General features: G+C 54.2%; 1 protein-coding gene across 1 annotated transcript in view; it reads left to right on the top strand.

The window, feature by feature from the left end:
* Positions 1 to 12637, top strand: part of LOC139311814 (major histocompatibility complex class I-related gene protein-like) — a 32076-nt gene that overhangs the window by 3020 nt on the left and 16419 nt on the right. The window contains exons 2-3 of the mRNA XM_070936337.1: positions 500 to 775; positions 10294 to 10569. Of these exons, the coding sequence (XP_070792438.1) occupies positions 500 to 775; positions 10294 to 10569 (552 nt within the window). The remainder of the gene's footprint in view (positions 1 to 499; positions 776 to 10293; positions 10570 to 12637) is intronic.

The raw sequence follows: 12637 nt of genomic DNA, 5'->3' as shown, positions 1-12637 counted from the left end.
GAAGTCAGAATGGGGTTTTTTTTTTGTTCTGTGAATGGAAAGGAGGGGGGACCAGGGGGGGTTTCCTGCTGCTTTTGAGCTTCTGGGAGGGTGGAATCCCCCCTTTTACCTGTGCAGCCATTGCAGCTTCCTTGGGGCAGAGGCTGAGCAATCCAGAAGGGGGTTTGAGGGAGGCCTTGCTGGAAGGGGGGAGGGCAGAATTGGGGCAGGTAAAGTTTGGGGACTCGACCTTCCCCTCCTTTCTCACCCCCCCCCCACCTTCCCTTCCCTCCAACCCTTCAGTCCCTCCTGAAGCTCCTTTTTTTCCCACTCAGTCACTCCCTCATTTCCATCTCCTGACTCTTCTTCCACCATCTCCCCCTTCCTTCCTTCCCCCCTTCCTCCTCTGCCCCCCAACTCTCCTCTTCCTTCTTTCTCCCAGAGCCTCAGATGGGAGCCTCCATGGGATCAGGGTCCTTGGCTGAAGCCCCCTAACTCTTCCCCTCTGGCTCCCTTCCAGGTGCCTCCTCCCACTCCCTGAAGTATTTCTACACTGGCATCTCGGAGCCCAGTCAGGGGCAGCCCCACTTTGTCGCTGTGGGGTACCTGGATGATCAACTCTTCAGTTACTACGACAGCCACAGCCAGAAGATGAAGCCTCGAGTCTCCTGGATAGAGAAGGTGGGGAAGGAGGATCCCAAGTACTGGGACAGAGAGACCCAGAGAGAACGTAACACTGAGGAGTCGTTCAGAGAACACCTGGAGACTCTGAGGAGTCGCTACAATCAGAGTGAAGGTGAGTGATGGGTTGGGTGGCTCCTCCAGCCCCATAATCCCCTCCCCAGGAACCAGAGGGGGGAGAAATGGGTCCCTTCAAAGGGAAAAGCTGCCTCCAAACCTTTTAAAAAGTCTTTTTTTATATGTTTATTCTTTTTTTTAATAATATAAGGTTGTCCTTCCCTCCATAGCTGACATTTTCTGCCAATTGCGGTTAATAAAAATGTTATGTCCTTATAAGGACATCCGCCCGGATTGGCTGCCAGCCATCGGGCGGGAAAGTTTGAATCCCTGTCAGGGGCGGTGCGACTGCCGGAGCGAATATAAGGAGAGCTCCGGCAGCGGCGGCCAGTCTTGTCTTGTCTTGTTACTGTAGCTAATAAAGTTACTAAATGTATCGAGCTGGTCACGTCTTCATTTCCTGCGCCTGATCTAACACTGGCGACGAAGGACTAGAGAAGAGAACCTGAGCAAGACTCGTGGCAGGATCGCCCAACCGAGCTGAAGTCACTCAACCACAGCGACCTTCAGAATGGCAAACCCGCAAGCACCACCGATTGCCTCGCTGAACCCATTCGACCCGGCACAAGAGAAATGGAGGTCGTACATGGTCAGATTTCGGCAATTCCTGCGAGGGAATGGATACCAGAACCTCGACGACGAGCGAAAAAGAGCCCTATTCCTGGCTCACTGCGGGTCCAATGTCCTGGAAATGGCAATTGACCTCGTGGCGCCCAGGGACATTGAGGAGATGTCCTGGAATGATCTGCAGGAAGTCCTACAGGAGCACTACGCACCCACAGGCACCCCGATCACCAACAGGTTCACTTTCCAACAGAGAAACCAACGGGAAGGTGAATCCATCAAAGAATTCGTGGCAGCGCTTCGCCAAATCGCTGCCAATTGCGAATTCGACAACGTGGATAATGCCATCCGGGACCGCGTTGTTTTCGGAATGCGGGATGTGGGTCTTCAGAAGAAGTTCCTGAGCCGCAAGAGGATCCCACTCAAGGAAGTCCTCGATGAAGCCACAGCTGCCGAGACGTCCGAAAAAGCAGCCGCCGCGATGGTGAAGGCAAGAGGGATCCACAAGATCCACAAGTCCGGCCTGAACTCATCAGATGATTCGACCATGCCATCAGAGTCTGATGAGGAAATGGCCGTCCACAAGGTTTCCCGCCCTCCCAGGCAGGAAAACCCTCAGCATGGTGACCGGGGGGAACGTTGCGGCAGCTGCAAAGGCGACCACCCCAGGGCAACCTGCAGATGGAGAGACGCAACCTGCCGCCGCTGTCTGAAGAGGGGACACATCGCCGAGGCCTGCAGAGCAGCAGATCCAGCCCCGGAACCACCCAGGCCAAGATTCCGCGAGAAGCACAGAGAAACCCAGAGGACATCCAAACGGTCCTCGAACCAGTCCCGGCGCGGAGAGGAGGAATATCCACACAGCAGAGCAGTGCACCAGACCACCATCGCCCACACGAACGACGAGGGTGCCACCAAGTTCCACGTGACACTGTTGGCAGAGGGGTCACCGTGCAAAATGGAAGTAGACTCCGGGTCCGCCTACTCCATCATGGACTGGCAGCATCTGAAGCACCTTAAACCATCCTGCAAAAAGACCCAGCTGAAACCCCTGAAGTCGAGGCTCGTGGACTTCAGCGGAAACCCCATCGGAGTCCTGGGCAGAACCACCATCCACATCACATTCAAGGACTTCCAAGGCGAGCTTCCCATCACAGTCGTGGAGAACAGCCGACCGAACCTGTTAGGAGTGGAGTGGTTTAAGCCGCTGGGGCTATCCATCGGAGGCATCCACCAAATTCACAGGGATGAACTCGACAACCTCATCGAAGAGTTCAAAGAAGTCTTCGATGGTAAGCTGGGGAAATTTGTGGGAAGGCCAATCTCCTTTAATCTGGACAAGGGAATCACCCCAATTAGGCTAAAGCCCCGCTGGGTTCCTTTTGCCCTGCGGCCGAAAGTAGACGAGGAGCTGGATAAGCTGATCGCCCAGGGCGTCCTGGAACCGATCGATCATGCTTCATGGGAGACCCCCATTGTGACCCGACTGAAGCATGATGGGTCTGTGCGCATCTGCGCCGACTACCGTTGTACCATCAACAAGGCGTTGGCACAGAGCGCATACCCAGTCCCAGTAGTGCAACATCTGCTGCATTCCCTGGGATCTGGCTCAATTTTTGCGAAACTGGACCTGGCCCAGGCTTACCAGCAACTGCCAGTGGACGAAAAAACGGCGGAGGCACAAACAATTGTCACGCACAGGGGGGCATTCAAATGCAACCACCTCCAATTTGGAGTCAGCGCTGCCCCCGGCATTTTCCAATCTATGATGGAACGCCTTCTCCAAGGCGTTCCAGGGGTGGTGCCCTACTTTGACGATGTGCTAATCTCCGGAGACTCACAAGCACAACTCCTTGAAAGGCTCAGGCTTGTCCTGCAGCGATTCAAGGCCAAGGGCTTGAGGGTCAGGCGTGATAAGTGCATCCTAGGAGTACAGGAAGTCGAGTTCCTGGGCTATCTCATAGATAGTACTGGCATCCACCCCACCAAATCAAAAGTGAAAGCAATCCATGAAGCTCCAAGCCCAAAAAATAAAACGGAACTTTAGGCATTCCTTGGGTTGCTTAACTTCTATGCCATCTTTCTCAAACAGAAAGCCACAGTTGCTGAGCCACTCCACCGCCTGCTGGGGAAAGCGGCTTCCTGGAAGTGGGGCCAAGAAGAGGAAGCAGCATTCCGAGCCATAAAAGGACTTTTAACTTCCAAAAGCGTCCTCATACAGTACAACGAGATGCTCCCCATTAAGCTGACTTGCGATGCGTCGCCATACGGGGTGGGGGCAGTCCTCAGCCACGAACTGCCCAACGGCGCTGAAGCCCCAATCGCATATTTTTCTAAAACCATGTCCGGCGCAGAACGCAACTACAGTCAGCTGGACAAAGAAGCCCTGGCCATCGTTGCAGGAGTGAAACGATTCCACGAGTATCTCTACGGGAGGAGTTTCATTATAGTCACCGGTCACAAGCCACTCCTGGGGCTCCTCGCAGGCGACCAACCCACCCCAACCTTCATGTCCCCACGGATGACGAGATGGGCCATCTTCCTAGCCGGCTACTCCTACAGGCTCGTGCACCAGCCAGGCACAGCCATAGGAAACGCTGACGCGCTGAGCAGATGCCCATTGAAGGATCCTGTAGAACAGTGGTCCCCAACCTTTTTATCGCCGCGGACCAATCAGCCTTTGATAATTTTACCGTGGCCCGCTGAGCGCGCGCAGGGGTGGGGGCTTTGGGCCACACGTGCGTACCTGCGCGGGGCTCTCTTCCCTGGAGCCTTTGCGCACGGCCCAGGAGCTTTTGCGCACGGCCCAGGAGCTTTTGCGCACGGCCCAGGAGCTTTTGCGCACGGCCCAGGAGCTTTTGCGCATGGCCCAGGAGCCTTTGCGCTGCAGCGTTCATGTCCCCCGGCCGCTGCGCGGCCCGGTGCCAGGTACTCCACGGCCCGGCACCGGTCCGCGGACCAGTTGGGGACCACTGCTGTAGAAGACCCAGCCCCCACGCTCCACCTATTCCACATAGACGACGACGCCAGCTGTCCAGTCTCATCTGCAGATGTGGCCGTCCACACCCAAAAGGATCCCACACTCCGCCAAGTGAAGTCCTGGATCCTCAGGGGGTGGCCATCGGAGAAAACGGAGGAGAGGTTCAGCCCGTTCGCCAGGAAGCAGAAGGAGCTGTCCACCATGAAGGGCTGTTTGCTATGGGGAGACAGGGTGCTGATCCCAAGCACTCTGCAACGGCGGACGCTAGAGACTTTACACAAAGGGCATCCGGGCATCGTCCGCATGAAGGCCCTGGCACGGAGTTATGTCTGGTGGCCCTCACTGGACAGAGACATCGAAGAGTGGGTCTCCAGATGTGACCCGTGCCAAGAAGTACGCCCAGCGCCACCACAAACCGAGACAGCAAAGTGGGAGACCCCCAGCAACCCCTGGTCACGGATCCACATCGACTTCGCGGGTCCGATGCAAGGGCGACACCTCCTCATCGTGGTAGATGCCTTCTCCAAGTGGCTCGAGGTGGTACCCATGGCATCTACCACAACAGAAGCAACGATCCGGGCCCTGCGCCGCCTTTTCACCACCCATGGCCTACCGGATGTGCTGGTCTCTGACAACGGCCCCCAACTCACATGCCTGGCCATGGAATCATTCCTGGCAGGACTGGGCATCCACCATGCCCTGTCTGCCCCATACAGGCCGGCTGGGAACGGACAAGCGGAACGGATGGTGAGACTCACCAAGGAGGCACTCACCAAGATGGGCACGGGAGACTGGCAGGAACAGATAGACAACTTCCTCCTCACCCAGCACATCACGCCGCATGCCACCACCCACAAGAGCCCGGCCGAACTGCTGACGGGCAGAAGGTTGAGGTCACCCTTGGACCGGCTGCACCCCCAATACAGCCCAGAAGTGACCGCAACAGCCAGCCGCCCGCTTCGCGCCTTCAGCAAGGGAGATTCAGTTTTCGCGCTGAATTTCAACGGCTCTCCTAAGTGGCTGAAGGGGAAGATAGACAGCACAACCGGCCCGAAGTCCTACACCGTGGAGCTGGAAGATGGACAGGTCTGTAGACGTCACATCGACCAGCTCCGGAAAAGGTGGGGGGGAACGCACGAAAACCAGCCTGACGAGGGAGGCCTACAACACCCCGACGAGGTAGGCCTGCAATGCCCTGGCGAGGTAGACCTACAACACCCAGACGAGGTAGGCCTACAAGACCCTGGCGAGGTAGGCCTACAACACCCCGACAAGGCAGGCCTACCACACCCCTGCGAAGCAGACCACCGCCATCCCGACGAGGCCGGCCAAGCACACTACCAGGCACTGTCACGTCGACAGTCCAGCGAGGTAGACCGGGGCCAGCCGCATGGGGGATGGCAACACCAACCCAGCGAGGTGGGCACCCGGCACGACAGGGCAAGGGACTACCAACCCAGCCCCTGAGTAGACCGGGACCTGCCCAGAGGGGAAGCATCGCACCCCGCCAGTGAAGGCAGCCGACGCCAGCCCGGCCAGGGAGACCTCCGCTCCAGGAGAGTAGACCGGGACCTCCGCTCCAGGAGAGTAGACCGGGACACCATGGGTGAGGGTGGCACACGACTCCCCGGCGAGGGGGACCCCCGCCCAACACAGAAGACAGCCCGGCAACAACAACCCGACCCAGATGACCCCAGTCACCAACCGGTGGTAGACAAGGGACTAGGGCAAAGGGAAAGCCAACAACAACCCGGCCAGGGAGACCTGCACCACCCCGGCAGGGGAGACCTCCGCCGATCCGCAGAGGTAGCCCCTCAACAACATCCCGACCAGGTCGACCACCGCCGACCCGACGGGGTAGGCCAACGCCAGCCCAACCAAGGGGACCTGCGCCACCCTTGCGAGGTCGGACAGCACGACACGAGCCAACACCACCCACAGCTGGCAGACCAGACCCGAGGGCACTGATCCGAACCACCCCCCAGACGACAACAAGCCGAACCGCAGCCGAACCGCAGCGCCCGGGAGACCGGGGAGGAGCAAGTGACAGCCTGGGACTTACCGAGACTCAGACGCTCTTCCCGGGTCGGAACCGAGCAACCGCGACGAGACGATAGATCCACAGGCCAGGAGGAAGACCACCAGAACCAGCCATCCAAGGTCTGCGATCTGGCCGGAGGCGCTGAGGGTGACCCCGCACACTCGCCAGCCGAACCGAGCCCGGTTCCGGGGAGGGAACCAGGAGACACAGGAGCCCCGACCTCGGGTCAGAACCGAGCAACCGCGACGAGACGATAGATCCACAGGCCAGGAGGAAGACCACCAGAACCAGCCATCCAAGGTCTGCGGTCCGGCCGGAGGCGCTGAGGGTGACCCCGCACACTCGCCAGCCGAACCGAGCCCGGTTCCGGGGAGGGAACCAGGAGACACAGGAGCCCCGTCCGTCCAGGTCGGGGACGAGGAAGAAGTGAGACTGCGCAGGTCAACTAGGGTGCCGAGGCATCCTACGTACCTGCGTGATTACGTGACTTTCATTAATGAGAATTGACAGTTCCCGGACTAAGAGGGGAGGAGTGTTATGTCCTTATAAGGACATCCGCCCGGATTGGCTGCCAGCCATCGGGCGGGAAAGTTTGAATCCCTGTCAGGGGCGGTGCGACTGCCGGAGCGAATATAAGGAGAGCTCCGGCAGCGCGCGGCCAGTCTTGCCTTGTCTTGTTACTGTAGCTAATAAAGTTACTAAATGTATCGAGCTGGTCACGTCTTCATTTCCTGCGCCTGATCTAACAAAAAAGATGTTTAAATTTATCCATCTGTCTTTCTGAATGTTGATATGGATATGGATATAAACTGAGGTAAAAAGAGACTGAAATCTCCCCTCCCCCCCATGAAAGATGGAGGTTCTGGCCTTGGTGGATCTCCTGCTGTGGGGGAGGAAGGGAATCACAGATCCCTCCCCCCCCAAAAAAGGCAGGTAGATCCTAATTAGATCCTGGGGGAAGCAGGTCCTCGTCCTTCTGTCTGTTTCCACCAAAGAGAAATGAGGGATCGAGTGCAGATCCACCTGGGGAGACTAGATCCCTTTCCTTCTCCCCCTTTTTGGAGGGGCGAGTGGGGCCCAAATGCCAGGAGCTTCTTCTCACCCTCCAGTTGGAAGGAGAGGCCGGGAGGATCAAATGGGGGGCTGGGGGCTTTTGTGTGTGGGGGGGATCTCAGGGCCAGGATCCTCCCAATCTTCATGGAGAAGAGACGGAAAAGAAAGAAACCTCCATTTGGGGCCCTTCCAGAGTCTCTCAGAGCCTTCATGGCTTCCCATCCTTGGTCCCTCAGGCTGAACTCCTGCACGGCCCTCTTGGTGGGGCTGCCCTGGAGGGACGGAGACTCTTTCTTCTGCAGCCCCCCCTTCTGCCATCTTTGGGGGACAAGATTCACCTCCAAGGAACCTTATTTGGGGAGGGTCTGCAAGGAAATGTGTGTGTAAAGAGAGGCTGCTTTTGGCTGAAGAAAAGCTTCTCCACAAACAGGAGCCATTTTCCCTCCTTTCATCCCTAGGAGCTGCAGCCCCCCCAATTCTTCTACCCTTTCCTTGCCCCTCCCCCTCTACCGGTGACCCCCAGAGCTCTGCCAGTTCTGCCCCTGATCCCTGAGGGTCTCCCCAGATCCCTCCAGGCCCCCTGCTGGCCTCTCAGGGGAGCAGAGCTGGACCCAGAGGGCTCCCCCTGGTGGAGGAAGGAGGAAGGAGACCGGCCAGAGTGGAGGGGAGCCTCCTTTCCAGGCTCAACAGCCCCAAATGTCCCAACCTTCCCTCAAAGGGAGGCTGCTTCAACTCTTCCATTGCCTGAGTCGCCTTCTCTGGACCTTCTCGGGCTCCCTCCTCTCCTTTTGGAGGTCTGGTGACCAGAAACAGCTCACAATATTCCAGATGTGGCTGCACCCTTGATTTTTTTTTTTAATTTGATTTATATGCCGTCCTTCTCCGGAGACTCAGGGCGGCTTACAATGCGTTAAGCAATAGCCTTCTTACTTTTGTATATTTATACAAAGTCAACTTATTGCCCCCACAAACTGGGTCCTCAATTTACCTACCTTACAAAGGATGGAAGGCTGAGTCAACCTTGAGCCTGGTGAGATTTGAACTTACAGTAATTGCAGACAGCTGGTGTTAATCACAATGCTATCAGTCTGTTGAGCCACCAGGCCCGTTTGCTCTAAGGCTTTGTGATATTAGCCTGTGTTTTCAATGCCATTTTAATGATCGCTGACATCCTGTTGGTCTTTTTAATTTTTTAATATAATTTGTATTAAACCTTTTAAACAGAAGATAAAAACTAATAGAAGGTAACATAAAGAAAAGGTGATAAAGAAATCAAAGAAAAATAAAAAAAGTACAAGAAAAGAAAACAATTGAAGAAAATAAAGAAAAAAGACATAAAGAAGTAGCTTCTGATATTCTTCACAGCGGTCCTAAATATTACTACATTTTAGCCCCTCTAAAGCAGCTTTTCTTAATCTTTTGGTCCTGAAGGAACCCTTGAACTATTTTTCAGATCTCAGGAAGATCCTGAAGATCCAGGCTCAGAGAAAGGCCGAAATTGTTTCATGCATAGACCTGTAGAGATGCATTAATAGTGTTTTTACACTAATAATAAAAAAAATGAAACTTGCCTTTTCAACGTGATCCCTGTGCTTTCTTTTTACTGCACAAATATTCAGTTCTGTGCCAAACTTGAAATAAGAACACATTTCATCTTCAAGTGAAATAAGACAATTTCTGTCTTAGCTTTTGATGCTTCTGAAGTACGACAGAGCTTGTTCCCAGAAATTGAAAACTGCTGCCACATGTTCAGGGCCTTCCTGTGAATGGCAGGAGATTAATCTTGGGCAGAAATCCAGAACTATTTTTCCCATGGGGAGATCAGGGAATCTCCTCTCTAGAGCAGGATCAGATTGCAGCTCCCGAGGTTCTTTCTCTTCCTCCAAAGGGAAGTTTTCTGGCTGAGCAGAAGATGCAGAGAAAGGATCCTTCACCTGTCATTCCTGGGTGTGGAAAGGGAGGGAAAGGACTGGTCAGTTTAGTTCCACTGTCCTTACAGGAGGTTTTCCATTAGATTTGAGAATTCCTGGCCTCCTTCCTCCCTCAAGCCCAGACAGGAGTAGAAACATTTCAAGATTTCCTTTTGGTTTTTTCAAACATTCAGTTTTCGTTTAAATCCAAGAATCTGTTCACTCGAAGTTGAAATATCTTTTTCAGGGCCTTGCAGAGACTCTGAACTTCAAACTTCATTTCAAAGGTTAATAACCCTTTGGATTTCCAGATCAGACTGGGCCACTTGCTGCTGTTGCTAAGGAAAATATTCCTTTGTGGCCCTTTGAGGCTTCATTCCCGCATTGCACTAAACCATGGTTTGTTTCTGGTTAGCCCAAAGTGGGAACCAGCCTTTGTGACTTGGTGTTATTTGTGAACGTACACCAAGATTTATGGTCACAGGGATCCCTGCAAGCTTTTGTGTAGATCAACCAGATCCTCTTTGAGGCCATGGGATTCTCAGTCCCTCTTTGCAGCCGCAGATTCAGGCAATTGTTCCCTCTCTGGCATCCCTTCCTTCCCCCCACCCCCACCCCCGAGTCTCCCCAACAGAGAAATGGTAGGAGGAAAGATGGAAGGGATTTCCATCCCTCCGTTTCTTCTGTGACTCCTTCTTTTCTCCGTTTCCCTTGGGATCCTCTGCTGGCTTTTCCAGCTTTGCTTTTTCCTGGGGAGGTTCAGGGGCTCCATCCTGGGAGGGAAAATGTAGGGAGGCGGGTTGAGGGAGGGGAGAAGGGCGGTTAGTGATGGGGGCTTTCTTTCCCTTGATTGTTAGGGAGGAAATGGGGGAAATCAGTGCCTCCCTCCAGTGTCAAAGTCCCTGCAGGGAGCGGGATCTCTGTTTATCTTGAGGACTCCCCAAACCATCATCTTGTCCCTATTTCAGGACTTCACACATGGCAGTTGATGTGTGGCTGTAAGCTCCGGAGAGACGGGAGCAAAGGAGGGTTTATGCAGTATGGCTATGAAGGGAGGACCTTCATCACCTTTGACAAGGAGATCCTCACCTGGGTGGCTCTCGATCCCCAGGCCCAGATCACCCAGAGGAAATGGGATGCTATTCCAGGATGGAATCATGGACGGAAGACCTACCTGGAGGAAATCTGCATTGAGTGGCTGGAGAAGTACTTGTCCTATGGGAATGAGACATTGCTGAGGAGAGGTGAGCATCTGAATGCAGACTGGACTTTCCTCCTTTATGGCCGGATCTCTTGTGCACATTCAGCCCCTTTGGGTCCCTGGTCTGGAGCTTGTTTGCCCTGGTAGGATTCCTCCCCCTTTCAGCCTCTCTCCAAGACATGGGAAGCCCAGTTTGGTTCTCATTGCCAGGCAGCCATTCAATGGACCAGGAAATGCAGCCTCTGCCTGGCAGCTGTCTGGGTGGATCAGGCAAGACAATCACTTAGTGGTGTCCTGTTCACTGCCCACAATGAGGCAACCATTTGGGGCTATTCAATGAAACCTCCACTAGCCAAACTGTAGTCAAGTGTGGTGGGCACCTTTAATTTCCCCCCATTAACTCTGCTTCTCCCCACATCCCCATAGGGGGTTCCCTCCCTGCCTTGCACCTGATGGTGCACCTCCCACCCCCACCGCTAGAGGGCTCCACTTCTACCATTAATAAGACATTATCAGTGCCCCCACTTGGGCAAAGAAGGCCATGGATGAGGGGTTCTTTCCTTTTCTTTCCAGGACGGTGGGGGGAGCAAAGTTTCTGTCAAACCTCAAACAGGTTCCCACAATTCTCAGTGAGCCTTTCTCAAAACAACCCCCTCCCCACCTTCAGGAACACCCCCTCACCCCACAGGGCGGCTCACGTTACAATCTTTCCCTAGAATTTTTTATTAGTTTACCATATAGACCCATGATGGCGAACCTATGGCACGCGTGTCACAGGTGGCACGCAGAGCCCTTTCTGTGGGCATGCCAGCCGTCGCCCCAGCCCAGCTCCAAAGCACATGCGTGCACCTCCCACCTGCCAGTTGGTCTTCGGGTCTCTGCCACGTATGTGCACGGGGGCGGGGCCTTCCCCGATCTCTGCAGGTTCCACCCTCTGCAGGTGCCTCTCCGTGGCAGGAAGGCAGGAGAAAGCTAGGACGCGATGTGGGGAGAAACTGTAAAGATTGGAGGAGGCACGGAAGGCAGGAGGCAGCTAGGATTTGATGGGGGAAACTTTGGAGATCGTGGAAGGCAGGAGGCAGCTAGGATTTGATGGGGGAGAAACTGCAAAGATTGGAGAAGGCAGGAGAAAGCTAGGATGTGATCTCCCTCATCGAGTCCTAGCTGCCTTCCCCCCCACCCCATTTTGGGCCTGAAAAGCACTCACATTGCATTTTGGGGGTCTATCATGGGGGCACCAAAAAGGTTAACTATCTCTGATATAGACCATTCCTCTCCCCTAGGTCTACCGTTTCCCCCCTGGGGTCCTTAATCCCTCCAGGATCAGTTGGATGAAATTAGGATCAATGGGGGAATCCACTCCCCCCCCCACTGATGATTGCCAACAGCCCATCCCAGCCTGGGGAGGACCTTCCCTCTCTTCCATTGGCATCAATCCCTCTCTCCTCCCCCCCCCTTTCAGAGACAAACTCTCTTTTCCAAATTGATCTGTGTGAGATTCCTTTTGATCTCTATTCCCTTGGAAAGAGGCTTGGAGGAGCCTCAGGTTCAGGGGAGCAGAAGAGGATGGAAAAAGTAGGGAGAAACTTCTATGTTGTTGTAGTCTTTAAAGGGAACTTATTTATTTATTTATTTATTTATTTAATTAATTAATTAATTAATTAATTAATTAATATACCGCCCTATTCCCGAGGGACTCAGGGCGGTGAACAGCGAAAGATAAAAATACATGTAATACAAGCGTTAAAAAACCAATTAAAATATACTAAACACTCTGGTCCTAGATAATTCAAGACATCCCAGTTTAAATCAAAATCAAAAGCAATATAAATGGAAAGTTAGGCCAGGCTGGCCTTCTGAAACAGGAATGTTTTGAGGGCACGGCAGAAAGTGCGCAGGTCCGGGATCTTCTGTATCTCTGGGGGGAGCTCATTCCAGATGATGGGTGCCCTCACAGAAAAGGCTCTCCCCCTGGGGGCCGCCAGTCGACACTGTTTGGCTGATGGCACCCTGAGAAGCCCCTCTCTATGGGAGCGTACTGGGCGGTGAGAGGCTATTGGTGGCAGAAGGCAGTCTCGTAAGTACCCCGGTCCTAAGCCATGGAGCGCTCT

The sequence above is a fragment of the Pituophis catenifer genome, unplaced genomic scaffold, assembly GCF_029215685.1.
Source record: "Pituophis catenifer annectens isolate HBS135680 unplaced genomic scaffold, rPitCat1.0.hap2 SCAF_2, whole genome shotgun sequence".
Lineage (NCBI taxonomy): Eukaryota > Metazoa > Chordata > Lepidosauria > Squamata > Colubridae > Pituophis > Pituophis catenifer.
This window is presented reverse-complemented; position numbering and strand designations above follow the sequence as displayed.